Here is a 25,051-nt window from a genome sequence, read left to right as displayed (position 1 = left end):
TTAAGGTAAGGAAAGAATGAAACTTTAAAAACACTTTGAAATACTTTATGTATTATTGTTTTTGTCTATTTTTTAGTCTTATCTGACTCTTTGCAACCCTAGTTGGGGTTTTCTTGTAAAAAATACTGGTGGTTTGCCATTTCCTTCTCCAGGTCATTTTGTAGATGAGGAAACTGAGGTAAATAGGATTAAGTGACTTGCTCAGGATAATACAGTTATTAAGAGTCTGAGGCAAGATTTGAATTCCAGAAGAGAAGTCTTCCAGACCTGGCACTCTATCTACTACACCACCTTGCTGCCTGCCTTATGGTTTTTTTATTACTTATAATCCCTTAATTAATCTGAAAGGATCATTGATTTTGGGGTAATAGGATAAAGGCATATAATTCATATTTATAGCAGCTCTCTTTGTGGTAGCAAAGGACTAGAAATTGAGGGGATGTATCTCAACTGGGGAATATATAAACAGGTTGTGGCATATGATGATGATAGAATTCTAGTGAAATGTGAGAAATAGTGAGCATATTGATAAAAAATCATTAAAAGACCTACATCGAGTAACAAAAGAAAGGAGCAGAATTAAGAGAAAATTATATTCAGCAACAGAAATATTGTTTGACAAATAATGCTCATATGTCTACCTCTAGAGAAAGAACTGGTAAATAGAAACAAGCAAGACACACTTCTATATACATACATAAAGTTCTACATACATACATACAGTTACTAAAATCAGTTGTAGAGATGGTATGATATTTTATGTGGATGTTAAGGATTCATTTAAAAAAGTTTTTCCTCTCCAATAGAATACTGCCCCAGGGCAGTGAAAAGTATTTCTTAAAGTTTAATTGTCAAAATTTCAGATTACCTCTGGAGTATCTATCTACATTTGGCAAGAACATAGAACTGCCATGAGAAGAATGAGTTAATATGATAATAGAAAATTGTGGATTTTAAAAATAAAGATTTCCATATCTTATACACAACATTACTTATACTAATCATTTATATTTTAAAATTATAAAAAAAATTTTTAAATAATTACTATATATATATAAATTTATTTACCTTAAAGTATACCAAGATTCAATAGATAAATTTTGTGGGAAAGATTTTGTCTTTTCTATACTATGTGTAATGCATTATACTTTTTTAAACACGTTTTTAAATTTATTTTTATTTTTAATTTATCCAACATGAAATAAAATGGGCATTTCTGTTATGTAATAGCTTTTCATTTTAGATATACAAGTTCCACTGTAGCTTTCAAAGTTGTTCTGCTTAAGCTGCTTCATTCTAGCATTTCTCCTTCTCTGCTTTTTAAAACACATTACCTTCATGATGCTCTTTTCTTTTCTTTCTTTTTTTCCCTAGAATATCATTGCAATTTAAGTGATACTCAAAGGAAATTTGTCATTTTCTCTTGGATAACATCTTTCTGAATATCGATTGTCATAGGAAATCATACTTAATAACCAATAATATGACTCCATGTTCTTTTTAATCACAGAACATGAGGGAGGGATGCGTAGATTTTGTTGAGGTTTGGACCAAAATTAAATATAGATACAAGGCTACAGCTGGATTCAAGAGCTCCATACTAGTCCTACAGAGATAAATTCATAATGACAAGTAATGAGATCAAGGTCGTTGTATTTTAAGAGGCTTTTCAAAGTAGAGCCGTTCATGACAACCCTGTTGTGATTTCTCTTCCAAAAAGTGGTTTATTGACATTCAACTAGGACATAGCATTATTTCTTAGGTGTCTAAATTCTGGCTGTCTTCTTTATTAATTTTAAATTCATTTGTTTAACTAAAATACCCAGGTGACTATCTCTTTCCCCCTCTACCCTCCTCATTAGAGAAGGTATCATTTAACAAAATGATATATGTGTACATAAAATGATGTTTTGCTCATTTCTATTTATCTTTCTCTAGAGGTAGACATGCAGAAGTCATTCTTCAAATAATATTTCTGTTACTGTATAAAATGTTCTCTTGGTTCTGCTCATTTCACTCTTCATAACTTCAAGTAGGTTTTTCCATGTTTTTTTAATTGATCTATTTATCATTTCTTGCATCATTTCCATCACAATCATATGCTATACTTTGTTTAGCCATTCCCCAGTTGAAGGGTATCCCTTTAATTTTCATTTCTTTGCTACAAAAAAGAGACCTGTTATACTTATTTTAGATTATATATTTTATTTATAAATATAATATATATTTATTAATATAATTATTATTCATTTCCTTTTCCCCTGATAATTTTAAGAAATAAACCTAATAGTGGTATTGCTGGGTCAAAAAGTATGGTCATGCACCTACCAAATTCACTAAAAGGGTAAAAATTGACAAATGCTGCAAGGGATGTGGAAAAATGGGGACACTAATACAATATTGGTAGAACCACTGTGAACTGATCCAATTGTTTTCAATAATAATCTGGAATTGGACTCAAAGAGTTATAAAACTGTATATACATTTTAGATTTGTTCTTATTCAAAGAAGAGAAGTCTGAAAAACCTCAGGATTCAGTTAAGGAGTTATTGGTAATATTTTATTGAAGTATTTAATTTGGGTCTACATGTTTGGCTTAATAAAGGTCTGTATCAAAATTTTCATTGATCTTTTAAAAACGAAAATGAGAATTGGTATAAAGCTAAAATGTTATAATGTTACATTAATTAAAACATTTAGAGATAAAACCTAATTGGGACATATTCTTATTTGTCTTGTTTATCTGTACATTGGAAGAGCAGATGTGATGGTAGCTACTCAAATGTTCATCTTATATTTCCAGATATATTAAGTGATAACAAACATAGTACTATAATTGGAAGGAAATACACTTTTCTCACTCTTCTAAGGAAACAAAAATTGAACCTTTGCACAAACAAGTATTTATAATGGGTTTTTAATGTATATGTTACTTTAATCCCATATTCTTTGAAATTTGGATTCTTCCCTGTTTCCCAATCTACCCTTAGGAAACAACACACAATAAAAACAGTAGATGCTTGAAAATATTTTGTGCAAATACACACAAGAATATATGTGTGTATATATATATATATACTTAAAATAAGCATATTTTAAATATCATTTAAACAAAGGACAATTCAGTTATACTTAATTCTCATATTATAGCATACTATTGCATGTTGTTGGGGTATATGATCAGCTTAAGCCTTCCAAATTTTCATGGGTATATGAAATTTCAATATTTTTTTGTCAAACACAGAGAGTCTAGTGGTCTTTAAAAAATTTTAGCAAAGAGCAATTCAATGATCTATTTTGTACAACTTGTCATCATACCAAATTGAGGGATTGGGTGAATTTAATTTAATGTATGATTGACTCACAAAAAGAGACTTTTAAAAATAAATTTAAAATGCAGTCTTTTAACATTTCATTCCAAATTGTAACACATTACCTTGTATTGTAATGGCATTTCCTTTTCTTACCTTTAATCTCTTTATCATTTTTAAACCATCTGATATCAGCTGCAGGTTTACTTCCAGATGTTTTGCAAGTTAGTTGCATCAAGTCTCCTTCCATAACTGGTGATGAAAATCCACTAATCTGAGGCTTCTCAGGAACACCTAACAAACAAGCAAACAAACATATTAAAGAAAAACATATCTGCTATTGTCAATTCATTCCTGTGAGACTTGGACCAATGTTGACAGGAATAAAGCTAAACTAGGTCAGCTGCCAACAGTGCCAAAGAGTTTTATGTACCATAATTAGCTCTATATTTTATGAATGGGTAGCAGCCCAATCAAGAATAATAAAATGAATGTCACAGAATATGCATAAACTAAATAGTTGATCTAAATCATTCTGGATTGTTACTAGGGTAGTTTTTAACAATGTAGAAAACATAATTTTATCTTAAATCCAATTCTGCCAGAAAAATGCTAATATGCTCAGTTTGAAGTAGTTATCATTATAAGTGGCATAAAGTAGCTAAGTTATTAATAGCTTTGTAAATTCAAGGCTTTTTTTCTTAAATAAACCAACAAGTAGTGTAGTAGAGTGGAAAGAACACTGGCTATGGAGTCAGAGGATTTAGGTTCAAACTCTGTCTCTAGACAAGTTACCAAACCTACCTGGGTTTCCCTCATTTCATTTGCAAAATGAGAAATTTGGGACAAGAAGCCTCTCTCTGAGATCCCTTCTAATTCAAGATCTATGATCCCATTACTATTAAATAGGGAACTACTATAAGGAAAACCAAGTTTTTACTGGAAAAATATTTTTTCTAAACAAGAAAAAACATGTTTTCTAAACAAGAAACATGTCTATTATATTTGTACCATTCTGATTTAATGAATATTTAAATATACGTGTGTATATGTATTAAATATACATATTTAATACATATACACAAGCGTATATTTAAATATATATATATTTGTCCCGGTCTGTAAACCTGTTAAATACTTTCTGTACTCACGAAGACAAGCAATTCATTTCCTCTGGAAAAAAATGCTAGCTATATTACTGGCCACCCTATTTTTTGTCAACAGATGCTACAACTTCCAACTTTGGGCAGCAATGGACAAATCACCAAACTTCTTAATGGAAACAAAAAACATAAAAAAGATTCATTTCCATAGTAGAAGAAATGTAAAATAGCTTTCATTTAAAGATAAAATTTGGTTCTAAAAATATTTAAGTATGCATATTTTAATTACTAATTCCCTTTTATAAATTCAGTGACTTACCTTATTCTTCACAAAAAAGGTGATAATAGAATGACCTGTATAAAGAACAATCTTTTTTGATATAGCTTTCCCTAGAAATGTAATCATACCTCTTTCCCTGAATTATACGGCTTCATCATCTTTCATGATAACCTTATATTAAATTGCCAAAGCAAAACTGTGATTTGCTAGAAGATTTATATTCAGTAATGTTTGATATGTGATTACAAAGATAGCATGAAATATTTTTTAATATGCAATAAACTATTTAAGGAAGTCTTTAAGACAAGTTTTCGATGTTAATATGTTCTAAATAGAATAAAACTGGTGTGAGAAATTTCCTACACATAGGGAGCAGGAAGCAAACAAAATAAACACTAGAAAAGAAGCAAAACATTTCAGACCACACTGATTAGCAGGTATTGGTTATACTTCTTTCCATCTCTTGGCTTGACAGTGAAAAGTGCCTTTTCATCTATGTCTTACCACCATTTAATAAGCTGAATTCAGTCATCTATTCTTGGGATCTCAAGGTGCCTCTTTACAGAAAAATACATTAACCTTAGGCAATTGTTATCCCGAAATACTCCATTTTTAGTGGGTATTTTTGTCCTTAATGGCACGCTTCTGAAGATTTTTATAAAATAGTCTCAGTGGGCCTCGAAAAGAAACATATTTCATATCCTATGCACAAAACCAATTCTCTAGCTGGATTAACTTTAATATTCCCAGGCAAAAGAACAGCATGCATTAGTCCCTTTAAATGCAACATTCAGCCTTTATCTATCCAAAAAGGAAGACAAGCTCAGGGACAAAAAAAATCAATCTTTAAAATCGTATAACTTGTTCAGTACACAGGTGTGCTTCAATGAACTGCAGCAATTTCAACTGATTGGGCAAGTGACATTCATGGAATCAGAGAGAACTCAGCACTGAAACTTTATTTCCTAGGCATCTCTATGAATGGATTGCTTTTTTTGTGTCACTTTAACCTTTGGGAAAACAGCACAACATTTAGAGAATGAAGAATAAAAGTGGCAGCAAACTGCAAATACAACTGACAATATATACTGCTGAAGAAATGTCTGGAAAATGAGCTTGGAAATTTTATAACTAAAGAGAAACCAGAAGGAAAATGGGAGGCCTTTTAATTAAAGCAAAAGAAAAGTTTTGCTTTCAAATGTGGTCTCTCTTGTGGCATTTGAAAACAGTAAGAATAAGAGTAGTTGTTCAGGAGCAAACTCCTTTTAATAAGTTTTGTAAATAGTAATCTTTTCCCTTTCCAATAATGATGCCATCAAATAGAAGCAACATTAAATAAAGATAAGAACAAGTCTCTAAGTTTGAGTTCTACAAAGAAAAATCCATAAAAAATTGTCTTAGAAGTGGCAAAAAACTGGAAAATGAGGGGATGTCCTTCAATTGGGGAATGGCTGAACAAACTGTGGTATATGCGGGTGATGGAATACTATTGTGCTAAAAGGAATAATAAACTGGAGGAATTCCATGCAAATTGGAGAGACCTCCAGGAAGTGATGCAGAGCGAAAGGAGCAGAGCCAGAAGTACACTGTACACAGAGACTGATATACTATGGTAAAATCAAATGTAATGGGCTCCTGTACCAGCAGCACTGCAATGACACAAGACAGCTCTGAGGGATTTATGGTAAAGATGCTACCCACATTCAGAGGAAGGACTGCAGGAGAGGAAACATAGAAGATAAACAATTGCTTGAATGCATGGGCTGAGGCGGACATGAATGGGAAATAGACCCTGAACAAGGACACATGTTACAACCAGTGGAAATGTGCCTTGGCCATGGGTGGGGGGGAAGCGGGGGGTGAAGGGGAAAGTAGGGGCATAAAGTATGTAAACAGATTAAAAACGAATATTAATAAATGTCTAATTAAAAAAAAATAAAAAAAATTGTCTTAGAAATAATTTTTACAGATTTGTAAGGTCTGAACTATAACAGTACTCATTTCTCTTGTATATTACTTTGGTATCCTTAGTCAATTGCACTTACCCAGTACAGTGAGAAAAGCCTTGGAAGTTTTGACAGGCATAGTAAATAAAGAACAGGTGTATTGTCCTTCATCTGAGAGAGACACATCACTGACGCTGATGCTCAATTCATGCCATGAAGCTCGAACCAGCTCAATCCTATTGTCCCTTAGAGCTGAGAGTCAGGAAGAGAAAATGTTTTAAAAAGTGAGCTACACAACATTATTAAAATAAAATAGCTACTCCGATTTATTTCTACCCCACAGTTGAACAACATTTCTGTTAAATCCATGTAATTCTTACAGGATTCTAGGAATTCCTAGAACATTTTTTAACACTGAGTTCAAAGAAATTGAATTCTGTATCAAATATTACTAACTTATTGTACCATTGATAACAATGGAACTACAAAACAAGAAAACTACATTCTCTGTGATACTTAAAAATATTTTTATTCAGTTTCATAATAGCACCTAGCACTATGCCTTACACTTAATAACCACTAGATGTTTCTTACTGATAATAATGATGATAATGTTATAAATGAGTTCACATTTAGAATGGGCTTAAAAGTACAATGCATTCATTTTAAATACCTATCTGTGTCAAAGATATTTCTCCTAGAATTCATAACCAGAAATTATTTAATTCAACAAACACTCTACAACATGCTTTGTGAACTTCAAAGGATCATAAAAATGAAATATATTGTTATCAATGTTACTATTATTATGATTTCATAAAGATTTTTAAATAGAAAATCATCATTATCATTGTCATTATTATCATAATATCACTTTCTAGCCTTTTAAAATTGATTTCAGATAGAAAGTCTTAGACTATCTCTATCTTGATATTGTTCTTTTATAATTTAATGTTCAATGAACTCTTGTTAAGGTGGATAAAAATGACTGCATTTTATAATTGAAGAAAAGTACTTTAAAGAAAACATTTTTTATGACAATTCCAATAGCACACAGAATAACATAAAGGACACATACCTCCTCTCATTCCCAAATTTTTTTTCATTCTACAAAGCCAGGAGATTATGAGTGTACACTATAATGATATCTATTAAAATGTTGTTCTTATGCATGGAAACATCAGTGCTATATCTAGACAGTTGTAGGCAAAAATGTTTAATGTTTAATGATAAGTATGTTTATTTTGATTTATTAATGAATGCTCAAAAAGGTTTTAAGACCTGTATTTTTAACAAAAAGATTTGTTTTATTTATTTATTTTTAAACTTTTAACTTCTGTGTATTGACTCATAGGTGGAAGAGTGGTAAGGGTGGGCAATGGGGGTCAAGTGACTTGCGCAGGGTCACACAGCTGGGAAGTGTCTGAGGCCAGCGGACCTCCTGTCTCTAGGCCTGGCTCTCAATCCACTGAGCTACCCAGCTGCCCCAAAAGCTTTGTTTCTTAGATTAAAAAGGATAGCAACTTTCTGATGAATAATACTAAGATGCTTGATCCTTATGTATAGTTACCCAAATTTCCATTATTTCAAAATCTTTATTAATGAATAGGTTTAGGCTCCATAAGAATTACTTTTCTATAATCTCTTCTGGTGATGCTCTAATCTTAAAGTGACATCATAAAATCCTTTTCCTATAAACAAATCTGAATGATTCAGATATTTGTTCAATGCTTCTTTGTCAACCATTAAGAATTATTTATCCTAATGAAATGTGATTATCAAGCTGATCAGAAATATACTGGGGTGGGGGGCAGCTGGGTAGCTCAGTGGATTGAGAGTCAGGCCTAGAGACAGGAGGTCCTATGTTCAAATCCAGCCTCAGACACTTCCCAACTGTGTGACCCTGGGCAAGTCACTTGACTGGCCCCCATTGCCCACCCTTGCCACTCTTCCACATAGGAGCCAATGCACAGAAGTTAAGGGCTTAAAAAAAAAGAATACACTGAGGGTGTGAGATAAATTATCTGATATAGTGCTTCTGGTGGACACCTTTACAGAATCATCTCTCTTTTGCTATTATTTAAAGAAGCACAGTTGTAACAGAACTTATTTCTTTTTTATATACATTAGAAGATGTGACAGTGAACTTTTATCGGGAAAATGGGAGAAGTTTTATAGATATGAGAATAGACAACTGTTATTGAAGGATTGGTTAAGTATAAATGTCTCATTTTTTTAAAAAAAGGAAGGAAGCAGAACCCCAAAATTTGAAGCCAGTAAATCTTGATTCCTGGGGAAATTCTCACTTATACTGGTGAGGGGTAGTTTTTGACCACTTAGAAATAAGGAAAAAATGATGAAAAAGGTAATAAGTAGGGTTTTATCATGAACAGGTCATGCCAAAGTTCAATTGCTATTGTTGAAATCAAACCATTCCCTGATTGACAAATGGTCAAGGAACATGAATAGACAGTTTTCAGATGAAGAAATCAAAACTATCAATAATCACACAAAAAATGTTCTAAATGCCTCCCATTAAAGAAATGCAAATCAAAACAATGCTGAAGTACCACATCACACCTAGTAGATTGGCAAATATGACAGTAAAGGAAAATAATAAATGGTGGAAGGGATGTGGCAAAATTGGGACACTAATACACTGCTGGTGGAGCTCTGAATTGATTCAACCATTCTGAAAGGCAATTTGAAATTATGTGCAAAGGGCTTTAAAAGAATGCATACCTTGTGATTCACTACTAGATTTTACCCTAAAGTGATAATGAAAAAATGTTGTACAAAAATATTCATAGCCATGTTTTTTGTGGCAGCAAAAATTTGGAAATTGAGGGTGTGTCCCTCAATTGGGTAATGGCTAGACAAAATGTGGTATATGATGATGATGAAATACTACTGTGCTGTAAGGAAGGATGAATTGGAGGATTTCTATATGAACTGGATGCAGAGTGAAATGAGCAGAACCCAGAGAACATTATACACAGAAAGTGAAACATTGTGAAACAATCCAAAATAATGGACTTTGCTACTACAAGACAATACCAAGGGACTTATGAGAAAGAATGCTATCCACATCGAGAGAAAAAACTGTGGGAGTAGAAACAGAAGAAAAATTTATGACATAATTGCTTATATGGGTATATAATTTGGGGTTTTGGTTTTAAAAGATTGCTTTATTGAAAAAATGAATAACATGGAAATAGGTATAAGTGTTAACATTTATATAATCCAGTGGAAGGACTTATTGGTTCTTGGAGTGATGGAGGGAAGAGGAGAGGAAAAAAAATGAATCATGTAAACATAGAAAAATATTCTTTAAAAAACTATATGAACTTCCTTATTTGCAAATGAGGATGGTAATAGTAGTTATATTATTTACTTCATAAGATAATTGTGATGGATAAATGTCTCTCTCTCTCTCTCTATCTCTATCTCTATCCTTTGTAATAATGTATGACCAGATAAATGAAGAGAATAGTCCTCAAATGTATTAGCCCTCTCCAACAGTGATAAAGAAAAATAGAACTATGGAATATTCGCACTAAAATGATTTTTGAAGCTGTCTAATCTAGTTGATAAATATGTATGCTTCCTTATGGGTTCTAAATAACTTCTAGTAAATAAAATATTTTTCCTCAATTGTTGTTTAGGTAGTGTTAATAATCTGGTAGATCAAGGGCACATAAAAAGGCATAGTTGACCAAAATCTAAGCAAAACTTTTAATAAAATTTCTAACATCTTAATAGGGAAGACACGAATATACATACAAGCATGAACAGAATAAGGAAATCACTTGGTTTTGTGCTTAAATAATATCATGTTGGCAGCATAATGGAGGATATCTGAAAGGGTAGAGATGAGGTAGGGAGAACAAGTGGGAGGTCATTGCACTAATCTAGGTGGGTATTGGTGAGGACCTGAATTAAAATGGTAGTGGTGGGAGTAGAGTTGGATGCAAGAGATATATGATAAGTTGAAAAAGGAGGTAGTAGATTCTAGATTTGAACCTGGTTCTTTGATTTCAAATCCAATGCCCTTATGATTGAATCATGCTTTCAAGGAGTAGCTATTAATAGAGCAATGACAATTTGAAGGAGAAAAAGTATCTAGTAGAGTGTCAAAAGGATCTATTCTTGGAGTTATATTTTTTATTTAGAAAAGGAATAGATGGCAATCATCAAAATTGTGGATAAAACTATGGGTCAGATCTAATTAGATGAAAAACAGTAGAGATAAATGAAAATGTCTATATCTCATTTTTTTCAAATAAGATTCACAAGTATAGAAAAGATGTATATGTGGCTACAAACAAGTCCCTATAGAAAACATTGTGTAGGTTTTAGTGGACTATGAGTTCAATATGTGTCAACTATATGGCATCAAATAAAATGAAAATCATGTGTCAAACTATATTGAGAGGAATTCATCCAAAATAAGGGAGATGATGATTTATTGTTTAATCTATGACTGATATGTTATGTTCAGTTCTCAGCATCACATTTTACTGAAAAACTAGAGGGAGTTCATAGCTGGGCAAACAAATTGTTATTTGTTCAGTCATTTTCAGTCATTTCCAATTTTTTGTGTTTTTTGGCAAAGATGCTGTAGTGATTTGCCATTACCTTTTCCTACTCATTTTATATTTAAGGAAACTGAGGCAAATTGGTTTAAGTAACTCATCTAGGAGTATACAACTAATAAGTATCCGAGCTCAGATTTGAACTTAGGAAGATGAATCTTCTTGACTTGAGGCTGAGCACTCTATCCACTCTACTACCTAGCTACCCCAACCAAATTAAAAAGAGGCCTAAAAATAAAGAAAAAGAAGGATCATTTGAAGGAAATGGTTATTAATAATCCAGGAAAATGTTTAATCAGAAGAAAGAAAGGAAAGAAAGAAAGAAAGAAAGAAAGAAAGAAAGAAAGAAAGAAAGAAAGAAAGAAAGAAAGAAAGAAAGAAAGAAAGAAAGAAAGAAAGAAAGAAAAAGAAGAAAGAAAGAAAGAAAGAAAGAAAGAAAGAAAGAAAGAAAGAAAGAAAGAAAGAAAGAAAGAAAGAGAAAGAAAGAAAGAAAAAGAAAGAAGAAAAAGAAGGAAGGAAGGAAGAAGGAAAGAAAGGAAGAAAGGAAGAAAGGAAGAAGAAAAGGAAGGAAGGAAGAAAGAAAGAAAGAAGGAAAGGAAGGAAGGAAGAAAGAAAGAAAGAGAGAGAGAGAGAGAAAGAGAGAAAGAAAGAGAGAAAGAAAGTGAGAAAGACAGAGAAAGAAAATTGAGGTAGGAAGTTTTAATTACTGAACAGGTCTAAATTCTTTCTAGAATTGTAAACATCCTCAAAATAAATCTATATAAAAAAGTATTACCATCAATGAAATAGGAGAAGTTCTTCTGGATCTAGTCTCCCTTTTCAGTGAGTGCAATTTTTCATTATTTTGCCAAAAAAAAAAAAAGTTCTCTGAACCCTTGAAGAAGAGAAAAAAGCATATAGAATGACTGAAGTGGGATTCCTCAAATATCCCAGAATGAAAAAGGAATAATGGGCTAAGCCTCTAATTAGAATTCTCTGCCTCCCCAGCCTTTAAGTTCAGGCCACCCATTGGTGAGGTGATTTGAACGGTTCAAAAAATTGAGCTCTGAAGGATTTAATCTTGCTGCATATAAGAAGCAATGACCAAAGAGTAGAATTCTATTAGTCATTACTTACTTTGGAGAAAAAATCATTTCCTTCAGTAACCACTGGTTTTAAATGGTTCCTAAATTACACAAATCCATATTGAGGATCCATGCTGGGTAAAATAAAAAATCCTGGTAAAAATCTCTTAGAAAAGTTCATTCAAATTCTCTACCCTTTTCTTATAGAATTTATCTGAATATTCCATGAGCCTAAATTGAATTTTAAGTCAACCTATAAAGTGGAATGGATTTTAACATTACTACTCTGATATATTGTGTATCATTCATTAAAAGAATTACAAAGCTTTTGCTACATTTTGGAACCAACTAGTTTTCTTCTTTAACTGCTTTGGCAAGCTAAGGACTATCATACTGTTAACTAGTGAATCTAAAGTTATTTTATTTTAATGTTTACAATAGGACAGTAATCTATATGTCACAATGTAGCATAACAATGATGTAATAAGAACTTTATATATTTACTGTGTAATCACTTTTAAGAGATTATCAAAATGCAATCTAATAATAACCACACACAATTCCTTCACTAAATCAATTTTTCGGCACTTACTATATGTCTGGCACCATGATACATGCAGAATATAGAAAAAAAAGGCTAAAATAGTCCCTACTCTCAAGCAGGTTGCATTCAAATAAGAAAAACAATATAGAATTAAGTCAGTATATACAAGATAAATACAGAGCAGTTGGTAGATAGCCTTGGAGGGAAAGGCACTCAGAAAAAAACATGCTTGAACTTCTAAATTTTTACTGGTCACCCTCCCTCCCCAGGAATGCCAGAAAGCCCTCTGTTTCAGGAAAGTTCTATTTTCCCTTTGTAAGGAAAATCTTTTTTTTTTTTTCATTTATTTTCTTTTGCCTTGTAGTTGCTTCTTTTAATCTTTCCTCATACGCAGAACTTCTAGACGTCTGTGGATCTACAACAGAACAGCTTAGGGTATAGTGGAGAGAGTAGATAGCCTAGAGTCTGGAAGACTCCTCTTCATGAGTTCAAATCTGACTCTTAATAGCTGTGTGACCCTGAGCAAATCACTAGTAACCTATGGTTTTCTTACATATAAAATGAGCCAGAGAAGGAAATGGCAAATCACTCCAGTACCTTTGCCAAGAGAACTCCAAAAGGAGTCATAAAGAATCAAACATGACCAAAAATATTGGACGAGTACCCTCAGAGTTGAACACAAATCAAAAAACTAAATCTTAGCAACTGGTTCCATTACCTTTTTGCAAATAGAGAAAAAAATAGAAGCAATGTCAGATTTTATATCATAACATTTGGTCAGCTGGCTCTAATTATTATTACATATTTTTGGTCTCAAAGATCACTGCAGATGGCAAATGAAGTCATGAAATTAAAAGGTGCTTGTTCTTTGGAAATAAAACTATGGCAAATCTGGGCAGAACATTAAAAAGCTGAAACATCACCTTGCAGATAAAGGTTCATATAATCAAAGCTATGGTTTTTCCAATAACAATGTACGGCTTTGAGAGATACAATATAAAGAAAGCTAAGTATCTCAGAATCAATGCTTTTGAAATGCGGTTCTAGATGATTTTTGAGAGTTTCTTGGACAGCAAAGAGATAAAATCAGTAAACACTTAAAGAAATTAATTCAGACTATGTACTGGAAAGAGCTTAAATACTTTGGCCACATAATGAAAATACAGGAAACGATAGAAAATACCCTGATGTTGGTAAAGACTGAAGGCAAAAGGAAAGTGAAACAGCAGAAGATAAGATGAATGGGGAGTACCATGGAAACAATAAATGGGAGCTTGGAAAGACTTCAGGACATAGAGGAAGACAGAAGGATCTTGTATGTTATGGTCCAAGGAATCACAAAGAGTTGTACAAACTAAATGACTGAACAACCATAGCAGATCAATAGCAGGTTTTTTTTATTTGGTTTAATACTGGTTAATATGTTCTTGATTTTATTAATTTCTCCAGCTTGAGTTTCTGAACTGAAGCATTATTCCAAAGTCTGGCTCTGCCACAACAGCCCTGCTTTCATCATGCTACATGTTTGATTGTGGTAGTTGCCCTACTTGGTTTCATTCAGTGAAAATAGGTGCCACAGATTCATACATTGCTTTCACTCTCTCGGTTTTGGGCTTTCCTGGATTGGTGAGGTTCACATTGTTGGCTCTTCAGGAACTTTTGTGGCAACCAAATACCACAGAGTCCCTGAAATCCTGGAACTATCTAGTTCTGAGTGCTATCATCTTATAACAGCTCCCTGTGGGTTCTCCAATTCATCTGAAGCTTTTTCTTGGGAACCCATCTGCCTAAAGACACAGAAATGTCTCTGTCCCCTCTCTGGTTATGCTGTGAGTTACTGATATTTTGCCTGCAGTGGTGCTGGATTTAATGATGGCCTGGTATCCTATCATTTTTGCATTGCTAAATAGTCATTGGGTTTCTTGATCATTATTCAGTCTGGTGCAAATTTTAGGTCTTTGCTGGATTAAGAGTGTGGGAGCAGGGTGCCATTCAGGCAGCCATCTTGTTGGAAGACTATTTTGTTATGTCTCCCTAATATTCAATTAGCTTTTCCTTTAGGTAATTAGATGCTTTGTTATTCATTGTACACATGTTAATCATTGATTCTATTTCATTTGCTACAGTAAAACACAGCATAGTTTCTCTGTCTATCTCTTAGCTATGTCTATTTTTATTGTTGCCTTGCCTGAGATCATTGCTATCCTGTTTTTTCACCTGCGGTATAATACATTCTACTCCAGTCTTTCATTATAACTCTGTGAATCTTTATTTTTCAGATGTTTTTCTTATAAACAACATTTTGTTTGAATCTGAAAGGCTTCTCCATTGTATGAATGAGTTCATCTCATCACCATTCATAGTTATGATTGTAAATTGTGTTCTTCCTTCCATTTTATCCACTTATAATTTTCCCTTTCTTTGCTCTCTACTCTGATTTTTTTACAAAATAAAATGAAGTTGGAGAAGAAATGGAATGAGATCAATACTAACAAGATATTATTGAAATAGCCTGATCTTAACTGTTTTGCTCCTCTTTCCTCACCCACCTTTAATCCTGATTACTGGACTTTACATTTCCTTTTTCTCTTTTTAATTTCCAGTTTATGATCTTCCCTCCATAGTTCAAGTTTGTTTTGCAGTATCTAGTGTGATTCTGTTGCATGGATCCAAGTCATCAAACAATTTTAAACTTGTGCATAATTAAAACTGAATATCACTTACATGAAAACAGTTATATTATGGATATGAACAAGACTGAACTCCATACATATAGGAATTAGAGGAATTAGAAGAAAGTAAGTTGAAATATATATGATTTAAAAAATTTTATTTTTTTTTAAATAAAACCCTTACCTTCAATCTTGGAGTCAATACTGTGTATTGGCCCCAAGGCAGAAGAATGGTAAGGGTGGGCAATGGGGGTCAAGTGACTTGCACAGGGTCACATGGCTGGGAAGTGTTTGAGGCCAGACTTGAACCTAGGACCTCCCGTCTCTAGGCCTGGCTTTCAATCCACTGAGCTACCCAGCTGCCCCCAATATACATGATTTTTTTTTAAATTTACTGGTCATTTGGTGAAAGTGAACTCCAATGATATTTTCATAATATCAGCAGACAATGAGAAGGTAAGATTATAAATTCATGGAAGGGCAGGAATTGTTTCACGTTTCTATAGTAGTCAATGTTCAGCACAGTGTCAGACTTGTTTAGAAGGCATTTAATTGAAGTCTTGTTAAATGACTGACCAATAGTTAGGGCAAGAGGATGAACATATTGGAGAACAAAGATAAGTTAGTCTGGAAAATCATTAATGAGTTTAAAAATCTATATTTTAGAGAGAACATTCACATTAGTGAAACCATAAATTATCTTTGTATATGTATTCTACATTTGATGGAATACAGAAAACTTCTTAAGTTCAGAGTCAATAATTTTATTTTTAAATCTGTAGGGAATTGTAAAATAAATCTTTGTGTTGGTCCTAATATCATTTGATATTAAAATTAATCATCTCTGCTACCTGTAATTCAGTGAAGCTTTAGGAAATGCTGGAATAAAAGAGTTAAAATACAGAGACAAAACAAAGAAACACCAACTAGCAAATCCTTTTTTTCTGTTTTGTTCTTTTACAGTCATACAACATAAAACAATCTAAATCAATCTTCTGGAAAATTGGTAAAACAACCATTGCTCCAGAGCTGATATCTGGTATACCAAGTTTCAGCCTGGAGTAAATTTTTACTGAAACCATGGAAAATGGAGTTTTATAATAAAAATGCTAACAGATCCTGAGCAATAAAACTGGAAAAGTGACATGAACCCTTTGCAGGAAGCTTTTCAATGACAGGCTTTCAATTACTAAACCTGTCTTTTCTTTCTTCAAACATCTAAAAATGCCAAACCTGCGCTATCATTCTTGTATGTGAAAACGTCCTTTCATGGAAAACTAGAAAAGGCACAATGTCATTGTACCTAAAAGTTAGCATTGTGTAAAATAAATGCAAACTTAGGAGTGATGACTCCATCACTGAAAACCTGGAGGGAAGAAGTGAAGACTTCCTGGTGTTTTGCATTTTCCATGATTTTACTCATGCTGTTCCTTGTACTTGGAAAGCCTTCCTCACAATTTCACTCTATTAAAAGTCTATTCATCTTATGAAGACTAGCTCAAATGCCCCAGAATTTACTGAATTGCTATTCCCATGACATTTACCAGACACTATCTTGTATTATAGATTTGTATACGGATTTTACCTCTTCCTCAAATTATAAGAAAAGCAGTTTAGCAGTGTCTAGATAGCTGGTCTTGAAGTCAAGACCTTGGTTCATTTCTCATTTATTCACATGCTATTTGTTCAGCTGTGGACAAAACATTTATTTTCCCATGCCCCACATATAACTCTTAAGAATTATTCATTTAAGATTGAATTGTCAACCCATTTTAGCAAAGTGAAGTTCCACATCAGGAGTTAATGATATCAGAGATCTTGAAAGTCTTTTCCTTCTACTACTTTTACCCCTCTCCCCCTTTAGATTCTCTCTTTCTGAAGGATATGGATAAAAGATATAACATGCACATCTTTTCATTTCACATAGTGTCAAGCACATTCACCTAACTATTTATTCCACTAGAGCAGTGATGAGTAAACTTTTTAAAGAGGGGGCCAAAGGAAAGGAAATGCTCATCTGTCAGTCTGTTTCTAAGGCAATTCTTTCAAAGTTTCATTGTATTGTATCCTACACATTGTATTTATCAGATTAGAAATAATGTTGTGCAGGGGCGGGATAGAACATTTCAGGGGGGCACATCTGGCTCGCTGGCCGTAGTTTGCCCATCATTGCACTAGAGGATCTAAAAATATATTTTTATTAAAAAAGACTAATTTGAAAACAATAAAAATGTTGTCTTCCACTGTCTTTACTTAATAAAATGTTCTACACTGTTAATTTTTATAAGAGAATAATTATATAAAACCAAAACCCTAAAATAAAAACCCAAATAAATTAAAATGAAAAAACATATGCTTTCATCTGCATTTTGACTCTAACAATTTTTTCTTTAGAAATGGATAGCATTCTTTCCCATGAGGTCCCTCAGAACTGTCCTGGATCATTGTATTGCCAAGGGTAGCTAAGTCTATCATAGTTGATCATTCCACAACATTGCTGTTACTGTAATCAATGTTTTCCTGGTTCTGATTATTTCATTCTGTATCAGTTCATGTAGATCTTTCCAGTTTTTTCCGAAGTCATCCTTTTCATCATTCTTTATAACACAATAATATTTCATCATCATTATATACCACAATTTGTCTAGCCATTCCCTACTTGAGGAATACTCCTTTAGTTTCCATTTCTTTGCCACTATAAAAAGAGCATTTATAAATATTTTTGTACAAGTAGGTGCTTTCCCATTTTTTTCTACCTCTTTGGGATACAGATCCAATAAATGAAAGTATTACTGGATAACTGTTTTATAGTACTTTGGGCATAGTTCCATATTGCCCTGGCTCAGTTCACTATTCCACCAGCAACATATTAGTGTCTCAATTTTGCCACATCCCCTCCAATGTTTATCATTTTCTTTTGCTGTCAAATTGGTCAATCTGATAGATATAAGGTAGTATTGATTGCTTTAATTTTTTCATCTGAAAACTGCTTATTCATATCCTTTGACCATTTGTCAATTGGGGAATGACTTGTATTCTTAAAAAACTGATTTGATTCTCTCTGTGTTTGAGAGATGAGACCTTTATCAGAGAAATTCATCATAAAATCCCCCTTATTCGTTGTTTCCCTCCTAATCATCATTACATTGGTTTTGTTTGTATAAAAACTTTTACATTTAAAATAGTCAAAATTATTCATTTTACATCTTGTAATGTTCTCTATATCTTGTTTGGACATAAATTTCTCCCTTCTTCATAGATTTGACAAGATTGTATTCCTCTAATTTACTTTTATAATGAGTTGTTATGTCTAAATCATATACCCATTATGACCTGATCTTGGAATAGGGCAGTGATGGCAAACATTTTAGAGGGGTGGGTGATGTCATCAGGCATGCATGGTAGGGGAAGGGGAATGGCCCAGCCTTGGGGCCCCTCTGGATTTCTAGTAATGAATTCTGGTGAACTATGTGCTGGGAAAATGGCAGGCATCATCACATAGAGGTCTCTGAGTGCCCTCTCTGGCACTCATGCCATAGATTTGACACCATGGGTATAGCTTTCAGATATTGATCTATCCCTAGTTTTTGCCATACTGTTTTCCAGTTTTCCTAGCATTTTTTGTCAAATACTGAGTTCTTATTCCAACAGCTGGGATCCTTGGGTTTATAAAATGCTAAATTTCTATGATCATTTACCTCTAATCTAGTCCATTGTTCCACTGCTTTATTTCTTAGGCAGCACCACATAGTTTTGATTAATCCTGCTTTATAGTACAATTGAGATCTGGTATTGCCTTCATTTTTTTTCCATTAATTCCTTTGATTTTCTCGATCTTTCATTCTTCAGATGAATTTGTTATTATTTTTCTAGTTTTATAAAATATTTTTGATCATTTGATTGGTATGGCACTGAATAAGTAAATTAATTTAGGTAGAATTGTAATTTGTATTATATTAGCTTGGCCTACCCACTAGCAATTAATGTTTTCTAATTGTTTAGCTCTAAGTTTATTTGTGTGGAAATTTTGTTCATAAATAGATTCCCAAGTATTTTTTTATTGTCTAGAGTTATTTTAAATGGAATTTCTCTATCTCTTCTGGTCTTTGTTGGCAATATTTAGATGTAATTTTAAATCTAAAAAAATATATAGATAGTTCAATTGTTTATTTCATCAGGAGAGTATATACTTTATCAGAAAAGCAGATGTTAGAGAAATACTCGAAGTGCAAAGATTGTACTTTAAATTGTGAAGGTGGGCTGCTGGGCATAGACTAAGATTATATTTGACTATGTCTTGTCTTTTCATTACACATTTACATGAACATACCCTTAGAATGGCACATCTTATTAAGTGAAGCCAGAGCACAACAAAAAACTTTTTTAAAAGAAGTTACTATCTGTAAGTAGGTGTATTATTCTCAGGCAGAAACTCCTATCTTCTTTTTTTTTTTAAATTAGCAACTATGGAACATGAAACATACATAAATAATGAAGCTATCCACTATATGCAAACATTCCTATCAATATTATTTTAGCTTTTACCAGAAGGCGCTCTTCGTGAATGGGAAAATAGGCCACTTTGAGAACTATTCCAACTCTATAGCTAAAGTTATGGTTGAGAACTCCAACTATTACTCTTAATAATTATATAAATCAAAAATTATTCATAACTACCCATTTCAGATTATTTTGGAAGAAGATAAAAGGAAGACAGTAATGGCATTAATTTTATCAATAAATTTTTTTCATATTATGCTAATAATCAATCGGCACTTAGCTATATCAAATTTCTTTATATAAAAATGGTCCTATACTTAAAAATAATAATTTCTAATCATTTTTATTTAGATCCCTAATGAAAAGAAAGTGCACATATTCAAACACTCATCTGAACAGATATATGTTATAAGAAAATAACAATTTTAAAATACAGCTAGTCCAAAAAAGGGAAACCAAGATTGGTGAGAAGCCTGGAAACCAGGTCATGTGAGATACAGTTGATGGAAATGAAGACATTTTGCCCAGAGAAGAAAAGACATGGATGGACGTGATAGTTGCATTTGAATATTTGAACTATTATTATATGAAGAAGGATAAAAATGTTCTCTATAGCACTGAAGGACTTAAATTATGAAAATAGATGTATAGAAAGGCAAATTTAGACTCTGTATAGGTAAGAGTATTTTAACAATGAGAATAATTAAAAATCAATAGATACTTTAGAGAGTGGTGTGAGTAGTGAGTTCAATATCACTGATTTTTTTTCAAACAGAAACAAGATGAACCTATGGTATAGGGAAGAAGTTCTTAATCTTGGAGTTAATTAACTTTAAAATATATACATATATATTTGATATTTTATGCATTTTAAAACATTATTTGGATAAGAAATCCTAGGCTTCAACCAGACTTACAATGGGCACCAAAAAAGTTAAAAACAAGAGGGTATGCCAACACTGAGGGTAGAAGAATAGAAGATAGGGCAAGACAACCTCTAGAAGATTTTCCTACAACCCCTATAATTCTCTGAATATATTTTTAAAATTCACTATAGCTCATCTAATTGTCATGTGTTTTATTACTTTCGGCATGGCCCTGATCTTTTTTTATTGAATGGATTACTCATTTTAAATTTACCCACTTTGAATCATTCTTTCTTTAAGCATGTATAGTTATATTTATACCTAAAAATAATGTTTTAAGCTAAATATGCTTAATCATTTCTAAGGCTGTGTCTAAACAACACCAGATGGAAAACAGCTCAATTTGATATTTTCAGTCTGTTTAATGACTAAATTGGATCACCTGCCAGAATGAACCAGTTGTTTGTGTGGAAACTGGTCACTGAGATGAATGGAAAAACCAATTATTCTAGAATGTTCGGATGAGTGAGTATGTATCACAGTATCATATCTATCCCCAAAGCATACAGAAAGTACCTCAAAATGAGTACTATTATTCCTGAGTTACTACTTTGATCAATAACATTACATTTTGAGGAAAGAGATAACAGGAAAATTACTCATATGAATGAGCATGCTCAGCTAAGTTAAAGAAAATTAAGAAAAGTATCTGACTATAAAAATTCCTTGAAAATAGTAATTGAATTTTACTTTTACTTTTTTTTTTAAACCCTTAATTTCGGTGTATTGTCTCATAGGTGGAAGAGTGGTAAGAGTGGGCAATGGGGGTCAAGTGACTTGCCCAGGGTCACACAGCTGGGAAGTGGCTGAGGCCGGGTTTGAACCTAGGACCTCCTGTCTCTAGGCCTGACTCTCACTCCACTGAGCTACCCAGCTGCCCACCCCCGTGTACTTTTACTTTTTAACAGAAATAATGATCACTTTTACTCCTCTAGAGAAATCATTTTATCACTATCTTGTCTGAAACAAGCCATTTTCATTTCTATTTTTCTACTTCTTTAATATTTAACTAAAATTTATGGAGACATTTTTTTAGTCTGGATCCTGTAGACTTATCACTCAGATTAGATCTAGGAGGATTTTAAAAGATGACCTCTGACATCTTTTGTACTAAAAGATTCTATGAATGGTGCAGTGGATAGAGGGCTGCTTTTCAAGTCAGGAATTTATGGCTTCAATCCTACTTTTTACTCTTACTAGCTCTGTGAGTATAGGCAAGCATCTTCACCTCTCACTACCTTGGATAACTCTTTAGGAATTTATTAAGCACCTTCTATGTGCTACTCGCCATGTTAAATGCCTGGGGAAATTTTTTTAATTTAATTTTTAAAAAAGCAAAACATAATCCCTGACCTCAAAAATCTCACAATATAATTTATTCTGACATTATAATTTATGGACAAATACTTTGATTAGGAAAAGGAATTTCTGTATGGGAAGTTCTCTATGAAATTACAGGGCCAGGCTTTCTACAACCCTCCTCAAAAAAAAAAAAAACAACTCAGAACAATTATGTTCCTTTTAATTGAAATTCTACTAGGAAAACATGAAGAAAAGGTCATTCATTCATGGCATCCCAGAAATAACAATATCAGTTTATTAAATAGTGGCCTAAAATACCTAGAAATTAAGATTTTTGCTGATAATGCTATGTACTCCATTTTGAAATATCATGTCAAATATTAGAATAATGTTACCAAACTACATTAGTCAGTTCATAAAATAAATTCTCTTAATGAAATAGGACAGGGACAATTTCACAACCCTTATTTTATTATAGCATTTTATTTTTCATCAAAGCAAAAGAACTTGAGAATATTCATCCTATCTGTGATTTCCCCTGTATTCAAATTGGCCAGCAGAGAAGCATCTGCATTGCAGTAGTTTTGCGTGTGCAGTGATTATTACTGACAGTTTCTTCTAAATCTGTGCTTTACTTCTTCACCGTTTCAAATGGAGATGATTTTGTCAGCATAAGTATTCCCTCCACAGACCTATGGGGTGTATGAGTCACTGGTTGTGAGTTCCTATGGCCAAAATAATTCATCACCTGGTGACCAACCTTCTGGTGATCAGCCTTTTTGAATGCAGTGAGGATAGTTCTTACACAAAAGACACAGACTTTCTTCAGATTTGTGCAAAAAAGATTTTCTGCCTTGATATTGTACATACATATTACATGTGCAAATTTTCATACATTATTTATCCAAGTACTAGATGTGTCATAAAGATAGATTTTTGCATATACAGATGTATATTTATGCTATAAATTACTAAAATTATCTGATCAGAAAAAAATTCATAGACAAAATTTCTAAAAAATATTATTTCTAGAAACCACATAAACATAAGTAAGGCTTCCTTCCCCCACCAAAAAATTCTTGAATATGTTAGCAAATTATTTAAATAGAGCAGATACATGGGTTTTGATCAAATAATTTGTCATTTCCTTACAGAAAATGCCCTTCAGCATTTGGTATCATTTGCAATGGTATTTGCCTAGTTCCATATAAAAAGAAAGATACTTGGCATTTGGACTATGCAGTGTTTGTTAGCATTCACTCTTTGCAACTGCCTACAATATACTGGTCTCATAGCCATGTGAAATCCATTTTTTTGCATCTAACCGTAAAACTACCCCATGTAGTCATGTAGTGAAACCCTGTGAGTGCATTTATATCAAAGAGACAAGAAGATTAGATGCCATGCTATTATGGAAAACACATCTACATGGCATACTGGAAAGAAATAGCATCTGGCTTCATTAGCTATAGAAACCATTACCCTATAGTTTGATCTTTTTATCTTTTGAGAGCTTTATATTCTATAACTGGCTGGGTTTAGCATTTGAAATACTAGGAAATAAATAAATTCAGAATACTTTGGAGGAGGTTTGAATATTTCTGTTCTCCTATTTTCTTCAGCCTTCTTCAGCTCTCTTCTATATACAATGTACAGAGAGCTGACCTTAGAGTCAGGAAAATAGTAGGATCAAGTCCAGCCTTTGAAATATACTGGATAATTCCATGAGAAATTAATTTAACCATTGAGTACCCCAATCACTCTCTAAAACAGAAATGTTCATCTTCATCCACACCAGTCATTAACCATGTCAGTAATTTAAATCTCAATTTCCTTCTATATCTATCTGTCTCTCATTTATATTTTTAAAATATCATTTAAATTTTCAGAATATAATTTTTGATAGACAATATAGTCTAAAATGGATTATGAACTGCTTTAAGGGTTAGGAATTACTAGAGGGTATTTCCTCAATGGGAGTTCCCTGTACCATTGAATTATAGATCTAATCCAAATAAATATATGAAATCATTTGGGAGCTGAAGTTTGGCATGTTTCATTTGAAGAGAGTTGTCTTACAAAAATTACAGGAGTTCCAGTGATTACTTCTGGTTATTTCTCATTAGAGTAAGCAAATTAATTAATTACACCAAGCACTGTGCTTTTCTACTCTGTGCTAGTTCTGGAGATTTGAACATGACTAACACAAACACTTTGTCATCTAGTAGTGAAAGTAAGACTACGATACAAATAATAATCAATAAATGGTGCACAAAATGTACCATAAGAGATATGTTAATAATAATAACTAATATTTCATAGTATTTTGAGGTTTGTAAAGCACTTTATAAAAACTTTTATCTTAAAAAACTCTTGGAAAATGGGTGCTATTATCCCCATTTTACAAATAAGAAAACTGAGGCAGGCTCTAATTAAGTAAATTTTCCAGGTTCAAGTGACTAGTGTTATATTTAGAGGAGGTCACTAGTATCTATTAAGGTAGTAGAAATGATGTACAGAGAGGATAAGATGGCACTTCTCCTTTATAACAGTTGTCCAGGCAGGATCCTTCAGGTCAAAGAGGTTTATCCCTTCAGAACCCACCTGGGGTTAATTGATGTATTAATAGGGCTCTTCAGCTGGGATAACATTGATATTCTGATTGCGTTGGCTACCTTCCCAAAACAAGCTTTGAAACAGATTTAGGAAGGTACTTTAAACTTTATATATATATATATATATATATATATATATATATATATATATATATATATATATATATATGGTAAGAAGGATAAGGGTAAAGGA

At 32.7% G+C, this 25,051-nt stretch overlaps 1 protein-coding gene across 1 annotated transcript in view; it reads right to left on the bottom strand.

The window, feature by feature from the left end:
* The window catches only part of CADM2 (cell adhesion molecule 2), a gene marked incomplete at its 5' end in the record, with an annotated part of 414,789 nt that overhangs the window by 211,731 nt on the left and 178,007 nt on the right, over window positions 1-25,051 (bottom strand). The window contains 2 exons of the mRNA XM_044669250.1: window positions 3,468-3,605; window positions 6,740-6,892. Of these exons, the coding sequence (XP_044525185.1) occupies window positions 3,468-3,605; window positions 6,740-6,892 (291 nt within the window). The remainder of the gene's footprint in view (window positions 1-3,467; window positions 3,606-6,739; window positions 6,893-25,051) is intronic.

Source organism: Gracilinanus agilis, chromosome 3 (assembly GCF_016433145.1).
Source record: "Gracilinanus agilis isolate LMUSP501 chromosome 3, AgileGrace, whole genome shotgun sequence".
NCBI lineage: Eukaryota > Metazoa > Chordata > Mammalia > Didelphimorphia > Didelphidae > Gracilinanus > Gracilinanus agilis.
The sequence above is the reverse complement of the archived record's forward strand: the minus strand, read 5'-3'. Positions and strand labels throughout refer to the sequence as shown.